Raw genomic sequence first — 17,059 nt, 5'->3', positions numbered from 1 at the left:
GTCTCTATGACTCTAACTGACAGCTGCAAGCCCATCCTGATCCACAACATTTGAGAACTTACAATTGTTTTTGAAGTTTGTTGGATATGGCTTCTTGCTGATGTATATTTGTTGTATTCTCTTTCCTATGGACCTCAAGATCTGGAAGCAGCAGCTGTCGATGATTCTGCTGGTGCAGATGCTGTGTACTGCTGCTTATGGAAATGTCCATGCTGCTTCTGCTCTTGGTCATTTTGGTCCTTCTATGAAGTCAAAAATAACATACATCATCAGTGTAACCATCCTGACCTGAATGACCAGCATTCTGCTGTGCAGGTCAAATTGTGAACTTGTAATTTGTCAAAAGAACCCCCAAGCACTAGTCGTTTGTACATGCCGGCTAAGAAGGAGGCTGTGAGGATTTAGTACTTACTGTCCTTGTCCTGTTTGGCCTTTGGTCCCAAATGTTGGGCAGTCATGCTTTGCTTTCACTTGCAAGCCTGGGAAACAAACTGCAAAAAGCTAAATCATTGTTGTAATCAACCAATTAATATTCTGGAATTGATAACCGCTACTCTTGAATAGAGTCAGTGCACACTCATACGTCACTACTAAGTGTATATATTGGTCGCCCCCCCCCCATAGTTTTTTACAGATGAAATTCCATTCCCTCATGGAGTGGAAGATTCGGTAAAAAAATAAAACTGGGCTTTAATTGTGCATTCTGAATATTGTTATGCTCCTTGCTACAAAATACATTTTTTATTGTCATTCTTGATCTCTTGAGGCCATTGTGCGGGTATGCTACATTAGATGTGATATCTCCAAAATTGGGCCACTTACAATTTTGAAGTCACTCATATTACTATTGAGTAATGTTAGATTTTCTCACACTATTCCTCCAGGTTCAGTTGTCATGGAAAGAGTGTATTGTTCTGTATTTAAACCATTCTTCAGGAAATGTTTACTTGCAATATTTTGTTCAAAGAAAGCATATATCTGCAAAAGATGTGCTGCAATGTGAGTGTAATTGAGCTTCACACTGCTTCTTGACACTGGGTGCAAATGGTTATCATTGCTTCTCTAGTTTGCAAGGTATTCTCCCTGGGATAAGCTCATTGTTTACTATCATTGTAAGCATTTTCACTGAGCATGCCACCTAAGAATATAATATATATGCAGAGGGACTTGTCCAGCATGTTGTGGAATAACTATAAAGCACAAGGAAAGTATGGTGATATCATCTTGCAGAATATAGCATTCCAAGCAAAATATCCTATTCTGAGCACATCGGTAGACTCTTGCCAGAGAATCATGAAGTGAGAATTAAAATAGAGTACTGTGCAGAGTGTACTTAGCTCTAGGCACTGCTACAGAAATGTGTGGAAATAGCTATCAACAGCCAAATGGCCACACTTGATTTGGTTGTTGTCAGAGAGCAGAGGAACTTCTTCCCTGCTCCTGATGTTCTCGTTTCCTTTCACCAGTGGGTGACAAAGCCAAAGCGAGTCCCTGTGCTCGTTTATAGGGACTAAGAGCACACCTGGAAATGGCTGCATTTTGCTGACCCTGAGAACCATTTCAGCCTACACACTCCAGTTAAAACAAAAGCAAACAATTCCAATTGTCTGGCTTTCTATGTGAATCTAGTCCAGAGAGTTCCCAAGTAAACATTTTATGAGCAGCGGTGTATGAAAGGACCCAGGATATTCTCCCCAACATTGGAAACATTCTTCGGCTCTGATTTTGCCGCTCCATGCAAAATGTGCTGATGTCTTCAGACTCCCTTCAACAGTGTGCTGGCCAAGAGCTGGAGGACAATGAGAAATTGATCTTTCATCACCGGTGCTAAATAAATGCAAACGTAAAAGTTGTGCATCTTATGCTACCTTGCAAATTTGGTTCAGTTGGCTTTAATAAGTGACCAGTGGCAAATCATCTTACTTATGTTTAAAAAAACATCTGAGATCAGCAGGTGGGAGATTGCCTCCACTCTTACCAGCAACTGTTCTTGTGCTGCTTGCACACCTGATACCACTTATTGCCTTTTTGCTTGCAACAGATTAGAGGAAACAAGTAGAGCCCCCAGACCTAGTTTGTTCAGAAGTCCCAGAATATTAGTGATTTCCAAATTACAGTGACTGTTTACAGTGAAGTTTAGAGAGTTAACATCTTACTATGAGATAAGGACAAGGCAGGTTGGGAAAATACTACTTTCTTTCACATAGGAGATATGGACATAGTTGGCATATTCAGCATTTATTACTAATCTCAAATTGCACTTGAAAAGGTGACAATGAGCTGCATCCTTATGCCTCTGTACCCTTTGTGGTAAAGGCATATACACAGTTCCACTTAGGAATTTCCAAGATTTTTCCCCTAGTACAAATGGAAAAAATGCAGCAATATTATTCCAAGTCTTGACTACGAGCTTGGAAATATTCAATCCCATTTCTAATTTGTAATGATGGAATGACTTTGCAGAGGCAATAAATGAATCATTAACTGAAGCATTTGACCGTTTTTTATTTATGCGACTGTTCCAGTTGTTAGTTGCAGTTGTTAGTTCCAGTTTTATTAATGACGCTGTTCAAATTTCCCGATTAATGGCAGTCTCCTACACACCTACCCCAAGAACCACTGGGTATTTATCAAGTGAGAATCACCAGTGGAAATCCCATTGAATATCATGTCCAAATATCTGATTAACCATAAAATATATTGTGGGGTTAAAGCTTGGAAATGAGGATATGCAGTAAAACAGAGTTTCATCTTGTATGAACCAAAAGATGTGAGCTGGTACTCTTAACGTGGAGACTTACAGCTGACGTTGTTTTCAACTTTACTTCAACCCATTACATGGTTAATGGCTATAGTCCAATGTCTTAGGACTGAGTTAACAGATATAAAAACTGAAAAAGCTGAAGGTTCTCAAGAGATCAGACAGCATCTGGGACGAGAGAAGCATTCAGTTAGTTTCTTTATTGATGCTTCCTGACCCTTTGAGAATTCCTGCCATTTTCTGCCATTATTTCTGATTTTCAGCATACTCATAACTTTGCCGGTTGCATTGCCAGATGGCAATTGTGTAAATGTCCGTCACCTCTCAGTCAGAGAGCTGGGCTTGGAGTTCTCTTGGACCAGTAGATGAATATTTCACGTTAAAAGTTTTCATTTGAAAATATGAATTATGCCAGGCTATGCAATCACAGAAATTGACATTTTTTGAGATGAGAGATACATTTAATTAATACATTTCAGGTTCTTTGTTTCTGCAATGACCTTTGACAGAATGGTGTTCACAGACGTGATATTTTTGATCTTTTTGTTTCCTTTCACCTTGTCTTTCCTCATTTCGATTCTAGGAACCAACGCAAAGAAACAGGGCGATGATCTTGCTGATAATGATGGCGATGAAGATGAAGGTATTTTTCGGTGCTCGAAAATGGTGCATGAATGCAGAACAGAAACCTTTTTAGACCTCCTGATTTTTTTGAGTTTCTTTTTTTGGGGGAGATTTTTAAGGTGACATTGTGCATGTTTCCTTGCACTTTTTTTTTCCTCAATCCGAACATTTTTCCACACAATACATGTTTTTATAAAGGGAAAGATTGAATGATTGAAGTTTGTATTGATGTGGTTGAAATAAAGCTGCAGCAATGGGAAATATAAATGATAGCATTTAGCACGATCCAATCTTAGCATTGTCTGGCTGTTTCACTGTCTGCAGAGCCCAAGACACATTCCTCTCATGATCACCCCCTTTTTTCTTTGCTTCTGCTCCAGTTTTGTTTTAAACTGTGAAGTTATTTACAATTTTGTTTTACATGGATTTTGGTCCTCACAACTTCCAGTAAAAACACTTTCCACCGTCTTTCTGGAGCTGTCTAATGTGTAAAACATTATCCACCTGAGAGGCTGGGCAGATTCAAGGCCTTCGTCACTCTCAAGCAATAGTTAGGGTAAAGAATCTCCCTAAACCTAAACGGCAAACTCCATCTTGCTTTGGTTGTCCTGCTGAGACTGGAGACCGACCCGATCGAGTATGGGCTCCTGCCCTCATTCAAATACAGTCATTGGTCTGACTTTGTAGCGTTTCATCATCGTTTCCTTCAATAATTTGGTGAGAAATTGAATGAAGGTTTGTTCTAATCTAGTATGTCTTCAAATACCAGAGACCTTCTGCAGCTCGAGCTCAAACTGCATCGACACAAATAACTCTGAAATATAATGAAATTGTAAACATTTGAATTGAATTATAATATTGCATTTGCGCAAGGACAAAATGTAATTAAAAGATGATTCTCTCGCTGCCAATAAATCTTTCATAATAAAAGACAAGCGCATATAGGATCTTTCCTTCACCATAAATTCTTACTAGTTTAAGAGTTTAATTTGAATTTAAACATTCAGTGTCACTCAGGATCTGTCAGCCTACGTGTCAGAGGTAGAGAGAGAGAGAGAGAGCGAGAGAGAGGGGGGTGGAGAGAGTGAAAGAATATGTATGTGTGTGTTTCTGTGGTATAACCTGAAGTATGTGTATGTATGTGTTTCTGTGGTATAACCTGAAGATCTCATCAATAACAATATGGTGCTAATAGTATTTGCTGACGATATAATGTTTCTCTGCCTCCCCAGCATTCCCAACCTCTAGGAGTGGTGTAATTAAACGGTGTATCACACTGCCCCCTTTAATGATTTGTTTGGCATTGAACTGCTGGGATTAATAGTGCATGTGACTCGATACTGCATGTTGTACTTGATCATGCGTGCAGCATTAAAAAGCAACTGATGGCTTCTTGTATAGATCCTTGAAAATATTGTATAGGGTTTAACGTCAGAAAAATCCATCAGCTGCCCCATGTGAGGTCAACAATGAAATGCAGGTATAGAGAAACACGTATTAAGTACGCTTTAAAGGTTTTGTAATCTGGCTGAGTGAAAACTGCTTGAGCAGGCTGCAGTGGCAGAGAAGTAAGATCATTCATCTCAGGTGAAAAGGTTGTTGCGACCGGCAATAAATCTCAACATACAATTGGACCAAAAGATATAGAAGAGAAAAGAGAAAGATATGACTCCAATCTCTTATTGTCTATCATATGAATGTGAAGGTCCCTGTGGAAATTGCATGTGTAAATGTGAATCTTTGTAAAATATATTACTGGTAGTCCATGTGTAGGTGTGTATATTGAAGATATTGTGTACAAAATCATGAGAGGCATAGATCGGGTAGTCTCTTGCCCAGAGTCAGGGATTCAAGAACCAGAGGACATGGGTTTAATAAAAACCTGAGTGATAGCTTTTTCAAACTGGGTGGGTGTATGGAACAAGCTGCCAGAGGAGGTAGGTACTATCGCAATGTTTAAGAAACATTTGGACAGGTACGTGGATTGGACAAGTTTAGAGGGATATGGACCAAACGCAGAGAGGTGGGACCAGAGTAGATGGGACATGCTGGCTGGTGGGAAAATTGGACTAAAAGGACTGTTTCTACGCTGTATAACTCTATGACTACATGAGTCATGTCTTGCAGGTCACGGTGAGCTCTGGGTGTTCTCAGTGAGTTGGTGTAGTGTCAGCTTGTGGGTGGGAAGAGACATTTTATGTTGTGGTGATCCTCGAGGTAATTTTCACCTTCATAGATGGGGTGCTAAACAGGGACCAAGGTCTCTTCTCACGCTCTTTAAAGGAGAAAATTACCTGCCTTCTGTCTTCATCTTTAAATTGGATATTAGCATTACAGATTGTGATTGGGAAAATAACAGTTGAGTTCTACAAATAGGAATAATGGTCGGACTGTAATGAATGTAATCTTGAAATCTGCACCATCATTGTCGGTCAGTCTTTTATCTCCTTTGCATATGTCCTTGCATTGAAATTCATAAATGTACACAAATTGTCAAATATACGCAACCGCTTGTGGAGCACACAAAAATATAGCACTGTATGCGCATTCGGCACAGTTCCCACTGTGTTTAATGAGAATCTCATCAGCCATAGGCTTAAAGCAAATGACTTGTTCATTACCTATCAATGAATGTCTAGTTTAGACCTCACTGCAAGCTTTATACTGCTTTATGTTCACCTTAGCAGAGATTAGAATGGTCACTTGTGAAGGAAGAGATTGAATACAGATGTCTCAGTTGAAAAAGTATTTAAAATCCCAATAACATTTGTGTGTTACAGTATGAAATACCTTGGCAAAAATTATGGTAACCGGTATTAAAAGCTTCCTGCACTATCATGGGGAAAATTGAAGGAATTACCTGTTTCATATATTCTGTGCCATTTTCGTTGCTGATTATAACGCCCTTCTCAGAATCACTTTGAGGCTGACTGAGCTTCAGTCACAATCTGAAAAGCCGAGCTTTTAGGTAGCCTTGTCAGGAGGATAAAGCAAGGTGGGCTGTGAGAGAACAACATGTGAAACAGTATGTTTCCCAGGTAGGTGACAGCCTGCATCTGTGAATGACAAAAGAGGCAGCCAATAATGGAATTCCCTGTTCCCTCCATCATTTATTCTGTTCAACAGTGGCTGTTGTCTGTTATTTGATGCCCACAACAGGTACTGAACATTCATCTCTTTGTGCACACCCCTTCTACCCTTGCCTGTGTTTCGTGTGTCCACACTTTGGTGTTCAATGTCTGTCGTGCATGTATAAAAACCATGAGAGCTTGCTGCAGACATACACTGATACCAGGTGCCTAAGTTGGCAAGAGTGAGTTAGGGGAGGGGGGATGGGATGAAAAGGAAGTGCAGTGACTCTTGAGTAATTAATATTTGGAACAATATTGAGAACATAGCCACCATTTCGCTGCTACTTTCAAAGATAATTTGATTTTGTTCCGTCCGACCCAACAGTATATGCTGGCACCCACAAAGCAGAAAATACAATGTAGGTTTATCCTCTCCAGAATTTCCCCCCATTTCTTCCTCCCTGTTACCCTACACTCTCAAACGTTCACTGATTTATCAGTCGAGCACCAGACTGTGACTTGTATCACTGAAAAAAATGACTGAAATGACTTTATTTTCACTGTCAATAAATGTTTCTTCAGGCCAATTTCAGGCACCGTGCATTGTGAGGCTTGTCGACCATGGGAGGAAGAAGTAATTGAGAAATGCAAATTAGATAATGATTGGGAGCAAGGTGACTGGTCATTTGAGATTCCTTTCATCTCATTCAGGGAATTATATCTCCCTGATTCTTAAAGATTATTTTAAATTAGATTGGGATGTCAGTGAACTAAATCCTAGAAAATTGTTATTGGGCAAAGCCTGGCTTCAAAGATCAAGTATTAAGATCAATATTATCTAAAATGGATAATTAGATTCTAGCCTGTAAAACACCCTTGGAAATCCATTATGATATCAACAAAATATCTGTCACCTCAATTATATACTTGTCTGTAACTTATTGCAAGGCTCTTAATTTTTTTCCAGTTGTTTCTGTTTAGGTTTTCTCCCCTCTACTGGAGTTACTACATTTTGAGATATTTTATCATTTCCTTGCCCTGTTGAGACTTTTGTTCTTGCAACAATAGACCCAATGTTGTTAATTACTGGCATTCATAGAAACATAGAAAATAGGTGCAGGAGTAGGCCATTCGGCCCTTCGAGCCTGCACCGCCATTCAATATGATCATGGCTGATCATCCAACTCAGTATCCTGTACCTGCTCTCTCTCCATACCCCATGATCCCTTTAGCCACAAGGGCCACTAACTCCCTCTTAAATATAGCCAATGAACTGGCCTCAACTACATTCTGTGGCAGAGAATTCCAGAGATTCACCACTCTCTGTGTAAAAAAATGTTTTTCTCATCTCGGTCCTAAAGGATTTCCCCTTTATCCTTAAACTGTGACCCCTTGTTCTGGACTTTCCCAACATCGGGAACAATCTTCCTGCATCTAGCCTGTCCAACCCCTTAAGAATTTTGTAAGTTTCTATAAGATCCCCCTCAATCTTCTAAATTCTAGTGAGTACAAGCCGAGTCTATCCAGTCTTTCTTCATATGAAAGTCCTGACATCCCAGGAATCAGTCTGGTGAACCTTCTCTGTACTCCCTCTATGGCAACAATGTCCTTCCTCAGATTAGGAGACCAAAACTGTACGCAATTCAACAAGTAATTGTAACACAATGTAGTTATGTCATTAGAAAGTATCATCATTGCCAAAGTTTTGAATAATGACTGTTGTCGGTCGATACGCATATTAGTTTGCACATTTGGTTTGAAATTGCCAGCTATGGAATATCCTCCCGACTGAAACCAAGGTGTTTTAAATTTTAGATCAATTTCAAATGGGGTTACATTATTTCTGAGATTGGTGAATATAATGATTAACAGCATAAATTGCAGTACCATTCCCTAATGCTAAATATCACCTTGAAACTCAATGAAGAGTCTACAAGACAAATAAAACATGGGAAGTAACTGCTCTGGTCAGAACTGGCAGAGTGACCATCCATTCATTGTTCACCATGTTTATTTGTTGACCAGGGAACTATCAATGAGAGTAACACACCAACTAAATTTCACATTCTTTTAAACTGATTTGTTATGATCTGTCTTTACAATTTACAATTTTTCTAAGCATAAAAATTTCACCACACTATCATTGATTTTCCATCTGTACTCAGTTAGCCTGGAACTTAACACCTGGTATCTGTAGTGTGTCTGTTGGCACATTTACTTATGCCTGATGATTGAGGTGTATTGTTGCCCAGTATTTATCATATGTTGGTTTCCACTGTGGCACATTAGTGCCTGGTGAATGCAGTATTTGAGCCCTAATGATTATCATGTTGTTGTGAGTTGGTGCCTGGTGGTCCCAATCTCCTAGTACCCTGTGCTTGTGAAACATTGGTGCTAGGTGATAAGTTGGTGCCTTTTATTTAATCTCTGCAGGTTTCCAATGATCAAAGTGTGTTTGAAGCTTAATTGTTTTCATCATGACCAAAACCAGAGCGCGGTGTCACTTGTCTTTTCTATTGTTCCTTCTCTTTCAGATATTCGTGACAGCGGGCCCAAGCCAGTTATGGTGTACATTCATGGAGGGTCATACATGGAGGGAACAGGAAATATAATCGATGGCAGCATACTGGCAAGCTATGGCAATGTCATTGTTATCACCCTCAACTACCGTGTTGGTGTCCTGGGTAAGAAAAACTAACTATATTTTATCTGATAATTTTGGACAATGAAAGAACATTATCAGCTGGCATAAAGTATTTTTGCTCCAAAATAATGTCTTGCATGAGAAAATGAAACCCTCAGGAGTTATACAGATATATATTGAATTAGTAAATTGTTTTGAATGTATGACTCTGTTAAAATTCTGCTTTGTTACCAGGGAAATTGAATTTGGTGGTCTCTTGTATTGCTCCCACCAATCTCTAGGAGCAGATTTAGATATAGACAGGCTAGGATATAGATATGACATAAGTGTTATTGCAATTGGTCCAAACCTAATTCTGCTGCTGCCCTCCCTACCAAAGACAGGTTATACCTGCCCTAGAGCAAAGACTCACTGGATTGGTTCCAGTGATAGTGAGTTGGCCATATGACGAGAGATTGGTTAGACCAATATTCTCTCCATTTTCAAAGAACGTGTGGAAATCCCAGTGAAACATACTAAATTCTTATAGGGTTTCACAGACTGAATGAAGGGATGATGTTTCATTGGCTAAGGAGTCTAGGATTGAGATGAGAAAAAAATTATCCTTATAAGGAGTGATGAATCTTTGGAATTCTCTCAGAGGTCAAAACGGTGGTTGTTAATTTTCTTGGGCATTATAGGAATCAAGGGATATGGGAATATCGGAATTAAGGGATATGGGGTATAATGCAATACATTGACAAAAGACAGAGCAAACTCTAATATGTTCTGGACAGCCTCCTCCTGCTCCTATGCAAGATTATCTTATATTCTCTTGCATACATTGATGCTCTTGCTTTCTGTAAGCAGTCTGAGTATTTCACACTGAAGAGATTTTGATACTGTCCAAATAATAACAACAAAGGATAGATACTAGGGGTGTAACAACAGTAATTAAAAACAGAGGTACTGGGGACATTCAGCGGTTAACATTTCTTGTCAATGATGGCAAAGCTAAGAAGATAATAGTTTTAAATTGGAGAGCAGGGGAGAAGGATTGATGATGCAAAGAATATGTCTGATAGGGTGTAGCTTGGATGACGGGCAATGACAATGTCTGGTTAATAGGTTAAAGAGAGAGTAAAAAACAAAAGGATGCTGTATAATATAGGACAGTTGTCTAAATGTGAAACAAAAGTATAATCAACCCAATCCTGATGATGCCCATTAGATTTTAAGAATAAAGAGTTAATAATACAAATAGATACCCTTACAGAAGAGCTGGATAGTTCTGAAGAAAATAGAAAATCTGTGAGTTACTGAACTTGTTGAATAGAATGCTGAAAGCTTCAATGTGTTCAGATGGAAGATAAAGTGCAAGTCCCAGCAGGTCAGACAACATATGTGGAGGGAATGGACAGGCAATGTTTCCGGTTGGGATCCTTCTTCAATCTGAAGTCACATCCATTTCCTACACAGATGCTGCCTGAAGGCTTGGATAGAGTGGATGTGGAGAGGATGTTTCCACTAGTGGGACAGTCTAGGACTAGAGGTCATACCTCAGAATTAAAGGATCTTCCTTTAGGAGGGAGATGGGGAAGAATTTATTTAGTCAGAGGGTGGTGAATCTGTGGAATTCTTTGCCACAGAAGGCTTCTTATTCTTGCGTATGACATGCACTGCATAAAGTTGTAGGACAACTTGTTCTATTTGAACTTATTTGATTGTGCACGCCGGGTTGATTGCATTCGTTGAAACAGGATGGACCACGTGAAGGTTGCAATCTCCCACCCCCCCCCCCCCCACAGAAGGCAAAGTCAATGGATATTTTTAAGGTAGCGATAGATAGATTCTTGATTAGTACGGGTGTCAGGGGTTATGGTAGAAGGCAGGAGAACTGGGTTATGAGGGAGAGATAGAACAGCCATGATTGAATGGTGGAGTAGACTTGATGGGACGAATGGCCTAATTCTGCACCTATCACTTATGACCTTATGACCTGCTGAGTTCCTACACTTTGTGTTTTACTGACGATTCCTGCATCTGCTGATTCTTGTGTCTCTCTGCAGGTCATTGTCTGCACACATGTGGCTTTGTGAACACCATAAGTTAACTCTGAGATGACTATTGGAAGTGAATAATACTTATCCACTCCTTTTTCTGGGCTTTTATCACATTGGATTCATTCTGTCACAGTTCACTGGGATGCTAAGTCACCAGGACAGTTACAGGTCAGCAAGGGCTATCAGTTGACAGGATGATGTGATAGAAAAATAATTCTTGAGATGTGTACATTGCAGGGAGAACTTGCTATATTGTTCATCCCAAATTGACTGAGGAGCAATTAAGAGTCAACCACACATTTGAATCCAGTCACACCTAGTCTGCACTGAGTAAGGATGGCAGTCTTCCTTCCCTGGAGAATATTAGCATTCACAATGATCTGTTGATTATAATTGTTATCAACATTACAACTAGCGGTACATTTCCAAGTTTATTTAGTTATGTGATTTTCAATTCTACCGTTGCCATGATGTGATTCAAACTTGTGCCTCTGCATGTTAGCCCACTGTGCCAGTGCACAACCCACAAGTGGGGAGCATGCGTAAGACATCATGTTACTAAGTGAACTGTAAGAGCATACCATTAACATGTTGAAGCAATGCCTATATTCTACTAGCTGTAAACTTCTGGAGGATTTGTGTTTAAGAAGGAACTGCAGATGCTGGAAAATCGAAGGTACATTAAAAAGCTGGAGAAACTCAGCAGGTGCAGCAGCATCTATTGAGCAAAGGAAATAGGCAACGTTTCGGGCCGAAACCCTTCCTCAGACTAATGGGGGGTGGGGGGGTGGGGAGAAGAAAGGAAAAAGGAGGAGGAGCCCGAAGGCTGGGGGATGGGAGGAGACAGCAGGAGGGCTGAGGAAGAGGAGGAGACAGCAAGGACTAACAAAATTGGGAGAATTCAATGTTCATGCCCCCAGGATGCAGACTCCCCAAGCGGAATATCAGGTGCTGTTCCTCCAATTTCCGGTGTTGCTCGCTCTGGCCATGGAGGAGACCCAGGGCAGAGAGGTCAGATACGGAGTGGGAGGGGGAGTTGAAGTGCTGAGCCACCAGGAGGTCAGGTTGGTTATTGCGGACCGAGCGGAGGTGTTCGGCGAAACGATTTTCTGGAGGATACCTGCTATCTCTCAACAGAGCAGATATCAAGTCTGTGATGGTACACAGCAGGTTGGGCAACCTTATCATGATGAGAACAAAGTCCAGGCAAGTTGGAGAGTTTGTTGCTGGCCAAGTTCATCCAACTTGATACAGTAGACTTGTTGCCACCCAGTGGTGCAGCTAGTAGATTTGATGCCTCACCAGAGATCTGTGTTCAATCCTCACCTCAGGAGCTCTCTATGTGGAATTTGCACATTCTTCCTGTGATCATGTGGATTTCGTCTTGGTAGACAGAGATACAGCGCGGAAACAGGCCCTTGGGCCCACCAGCGACCCCCACACTAAAGCACTATCCTACACACACTAGGGACAACTTACAATTTTACTGAACTCAATTAACCTGCAAACCTGTGCGTCTTTGGAGTGTGGGATGAAACCGGAAATCCCAGAGAAAAGCAACGCAGGTCACGGGGAGAACGTACCAACAGACAGCATCCATAGTCGGGATCGAACCCGGGTCCATGGTGCTGAAAGGCAGCAGCTCTACCGCTAGGCCACCATGCTGGTACTCTGGATTCCTCCAACATCTCAAAGAAATGTGGTATGGTAGGCTAATTGGTCACTGTAAATTACCCATTGTGTGCAGCAGAGTGGTAGAATGAAGAGGGAGTTGGTGAGAATGTGTGTAGAATTAAAAAAATTAATGTAGGATTAGTGCGGCACAGGGCATCACGTTGGTGCAGCTGTAGAGTTGCTGCCTTACAGCGCCCGAGACCAGCGTTCAATCGCGACTGCGGGTGCTGTTCGATATAATCTCCTTGTGCATAGTGTATGTAGGATAGTGTTAATGTGCTGGGATCGCTGGTCGGTGCGGACTCAGTGGGCCAAAGGGCCTGTTTCTGCGCTGAAACTCTAAACTAAAATAAACTAGTGTAAATGGGTGATTGGCATCAACCTGGTGAACTGAAGCACTTATTACCAAGCTGTATCTCTCTCTCTGTGATTCTGTTGTCTAAAATTCCCAGACCTTATCCTCCTCTCTGATGTGATCACAGTGTTCATAATCCAGGAGTAAATTATAACACAAATCAAATATTCCAAAACAAATTTATATATCCAGTCATGGCATATTTGATGGCAATGTCAATGAATCATTCTTCAGTGTTGTTCTCTGACTTCTGTGCGACTGCATCTTTGCAGCCCTCTTTCAGTGGCTTCAGAATACAAATTTTGGAATGGTGACAAAGGTTTAGCTGAATGGATGACAAGCCCCAGCAAGTGGGCTGGAGATGTTCTGGAGAGAGCTTGTGAGTGCTGTCACCCTGAGTGATCCACTGAGACGTTGACACATTCCAGTGAATATCTCAACAACATGAGTAATCTTAAGAAGGACGGGTTTCTGGGCTGCTGTGATACCTTGCAAGCCTCGTTAAACACTGCTATCTGCAGCCAAGATGGTTAAGCTTGGATGAGAGGGGGCAGGGCTAGCATAGCAGCAAACAGACCTTTTGTAACTAAAGCCTAAGCTTCTGCACAGTATCTGTAACATTCACACAATGTGTGCTTTTTGATTATCTGTATTGAAAGGTCAGATGTTGGCATCAGAACCCTTATCATTGTTAGGGGTAATGAAGTTGCCACTATCTTCCAGTTGGAAGAGATATACTCCAAGCTCCGCTTGTTTATTACACCACCAATTTGTTGTTAAACTCCTCTGTGCTGCTTGACATTACACCGAGTTTGCCGATAGTTTAGTTTAGAGATACAGCGCGGAAACAGGCCCTTCGGCCCACCGTGTCCGCAAAGACCAGCGATCCCCGCACATTAGCACTATCCTACACACACTAGGGAGACTTTCAGTCTGAAGAAGGGTCTCGACCCGAAACGTTGCCAATTCCTTCTCTCCATAGATGCTGCCTCACTCGCTGAGTTTCTCCAGCATTTTGTATCTACCTAGGGAGATTTTTGGTATGCTTATACCAAGTCAATTAACCAACAAACCTGCACGTCTTTGGAGTGTGGGAGGAGACCAAAGATCTCGGAGAAAACCCACGCGGCCACGGGGAGAACGTACAAGTTCCATACAGACAGCACTCGTAGTTTGGATCGAACCCGGGTCTCTTGCGCTGCAAGCGCAGAAAGGCAGCAACTTTACCGCTACGCCACCGTACCGCCCGAGCATACCCTAAGCATTTCTATGCACATTATGTTCAGTAATGTGCACCATTGATGTGCACATCTCAAGTCAAGTCAAGAGAGTTTATTGTCATGTGTCCCACATAGGACAATGAAATTCTGGCTTTGCATCAGTACAACGCAATATAGTATCATGAATACAGAATATATCATATCAGTGTGTCCATACACCATTATATAAATATATACACACATCAATAAATAAGCAGATAAAGTGCAAATAGATAATGGTCTATTAGTGATCACAGATTTGTTTCAGTTGAGTTTAATAGCCTGGTGGCTGTGGGGAAGTAGCTATTTCTGAACCTGGACATTGCAGTTTTCAGGCTCCTGTACCTTCTACCTGAAGGTAGTGGGGAGATGAGTGTGTGGCCAGGATGGTGTGGGTCATTGATGATGCTGCCGGCCTTTTTGAGGCAGCGACTGCGATAGATCCGCTCGATAGTAGGGAGGTCAGAGTCAATGATAGACTGGGCAGTGTTTACTACTTTTTGTAGTCTTTTCTGCTCCTGGGCACTCAAGTTGCTGAACCAAGCCACGATGCAACCGGTCAGTATGCTCTCTACTGTGCACCTGTAGAAGTTAGAGAGAGTCCTCCTTGACATACCGAGATATTCAGAAATATGCACGCCCAGGAATTTGAAGCTCTTGACCCTCTCCACCATCAACCTGTTGATATAAATGAGACTGTGGGTCCCCATCCTACCCCTTCCAAAGTCCACAATCAGTTCCTTGGTTTTACTGGTGTTGAGGGCCAGGTTATTGTGCTTGCACCATTTGGTCAGTCGGTCGATCTCACTTCTATACTCTGGCTCGTCCCCATCAGTGATACGTCCCACAACAGTGGTGTTGTGAGCAAACTTGATGATGGAGTTCACACTATGACCGGCTATGTAGTCATGAGTATAGAGTGAGTACAGCAGGGGGCTGAGCATGCAGCCTTGAGGTGTTCCCGTGCTGATTGTTATCGAGGCTGACACATTTCCACCAATACGGACACACTGTGGTCTATGGATGAGGAAGTCGAAAATCCAATTGCAGAGGGATGCGCAGAGACCCAGATCTGAGAGTTTGGTAACCGATCGCTTGAAGCTCCCAAAATCGGTCCCTAACCAGGGACCGCGAGCTTCACAATGTTAAGTCTGCAAACTCCCACGGTTTGAGCTCGCGAAGTCGATCCCCAACAAGAGGCTGCCAGCTCCTCGATGTTAGGCCGTAGCGCAGACAGAGAAACAATACGTTAAAAAATCGCATCTCCATTGTGGAAAGAGATTAGAAAAAGTTTCCCCCACCCCCCATATAATAGAAAACTAAATGTACACTAAAACATACATTTAACAATGGACTAAAAACAATAAAGAAGGAAGAAGACGAGACAGGTAGCCATCGATCAGCGCCACCTAAGAGCAGGAACTTTAAGCTTGAGTTGAACAAGGCACCAGTTAAGGTAAAAACACGTATATTTCTGGTGACCACAATGCAGGATGGATGTTATAAGACTACAGAGGTTGCAGAGGAGATTTATGACATTGTTGCTGGACAAGAGAACATTGACTATGAGGGGAATGTGGATATGCTGACATTTTCTCCTTTGGAACAAAGAAGCTGGAAGCAACAGTTAATTAATGTACATTAAGCCATGAGAAGCCTGGAGCGAATGAACAGCAAGAACATATTTCACTTAACAGAAACCACATCAATTTAAAGTTCATCGTAGAGGTATTAGAGAATATTTGAGGAATTTTATTTCAACCAAGGAACAGTGGAGATTAAGAACTTGCCTGAAAGCCAAAAACCTTGTCGCATATTATAATTACAGGTTCCATTGCCTGCAGGACTTTGGACTGAGAGCTGCAACTGGGCTTAGAATAGCTAACTCTATTTGACTAGCCTGCCTATGAACATTTCCTTTGCTGAGATTTTCTACAAAAAAAGCAATATATAAAATGTGATGCTCGAAATAATTACTTAAACGTTCATGTAAACAAAAGCAAACTGAAAATCTTTATTTTGCAAGGTTTGTGGAAAAAAGTTTTGTGATGACAGGTATTTGACTTTTATTCCGCTGCTTTAGCCAAATGTTAATATGAACAAATCTGAATGAAGTGTCCTGCTGGGAACCTGCAGGGACTCCAAGAAAGGAGAGGATGCTGAGCTTGGTAAACGACAGTGGACAAATTGTCAGGGTGGTTTAGTATTCTGAGCAAAACTATACCAGTGATATTAATGAGTCATGTGTAATAACCATGTTCACAGGCAGTGTGCATCAAAGCACATTTGAGGAATTAACTGTGAACAGGTGCATGGAGTTCGACAGGGAGCCAGTGGCTGGATCTGTGCAGAGAGATTGTTTCAATTGGAAAGGGTGTAAGTCATTTGAGAAGCACAGATTTTAGAGTAAGTTACAATTCAACTGTAAAACATACTAAATAAAGGGTCTGTAATTTTGTGTGCTAAGATGTGGATCAGAATTGTGGTTTGCATAACACAAGAAAATAGAAGCACAAATATGTTGCCTGGCCTGTCAATCTGGCCCTCGTCTCCTCTGACCTTATTTATTTGTACAAGATACTCATCGCCCTCCGTCCCCCAATTTCCCACATATGCATCTACTTCCACT

The 17,059-nt window shown here is 41.4% G+C and overlaps 1 protein-coding gene across 5 annotated transcripts in view; it reads left to right on the top strand.

Annotated features, from left to right (window-relative positions):
- Positions 1–17,059, top strand: part of nlgn3 (neuroligin 3) — a 236,054-nt gene that overhangs the window by 126,404 nt on the left and 92,591 nt on the right. For 3 of the 5 annotated variants that reach the window (XM_033030636.1, XM_033030640.1, XM_033030635.1), the window contains 2 exons: positions 3,345–3,404; positions 8,991–9,140. In XM_033030636.1, coding sequence (XP_032886527.1) covers positions 3,345–3,404; positions 8,991–9,140 — 210 coding nt within the window. The remainder of the gene's footprint in view (positions 1–3,344; positions 3,405–8,990; positions 9,141–17,059) is intronic. The other 2 variants (XM_033030639.1, XM_033030638.1) reach the window with 1 other exon arrangement.

Source organism: Amblyraja radiata, chromosome 12 (assembly GCF_010909765.2).
Source record: "Amblyraja radiata isolate CabotCenter1 chromosome 12, sAmbRad1.1.pri, whole genome shotgun sequence".
Lineage (NCBI taxonomy): Eukaryota > Metazoa > Chordata > Chondrichthyes > Rajiformes > Rajidae > Amblyraja > Amblyraja radiata.
Note: the sequence above shows the minus strand (reverse complement) of the source record. Positions and strands in the feature narration are given on the sequence as shown.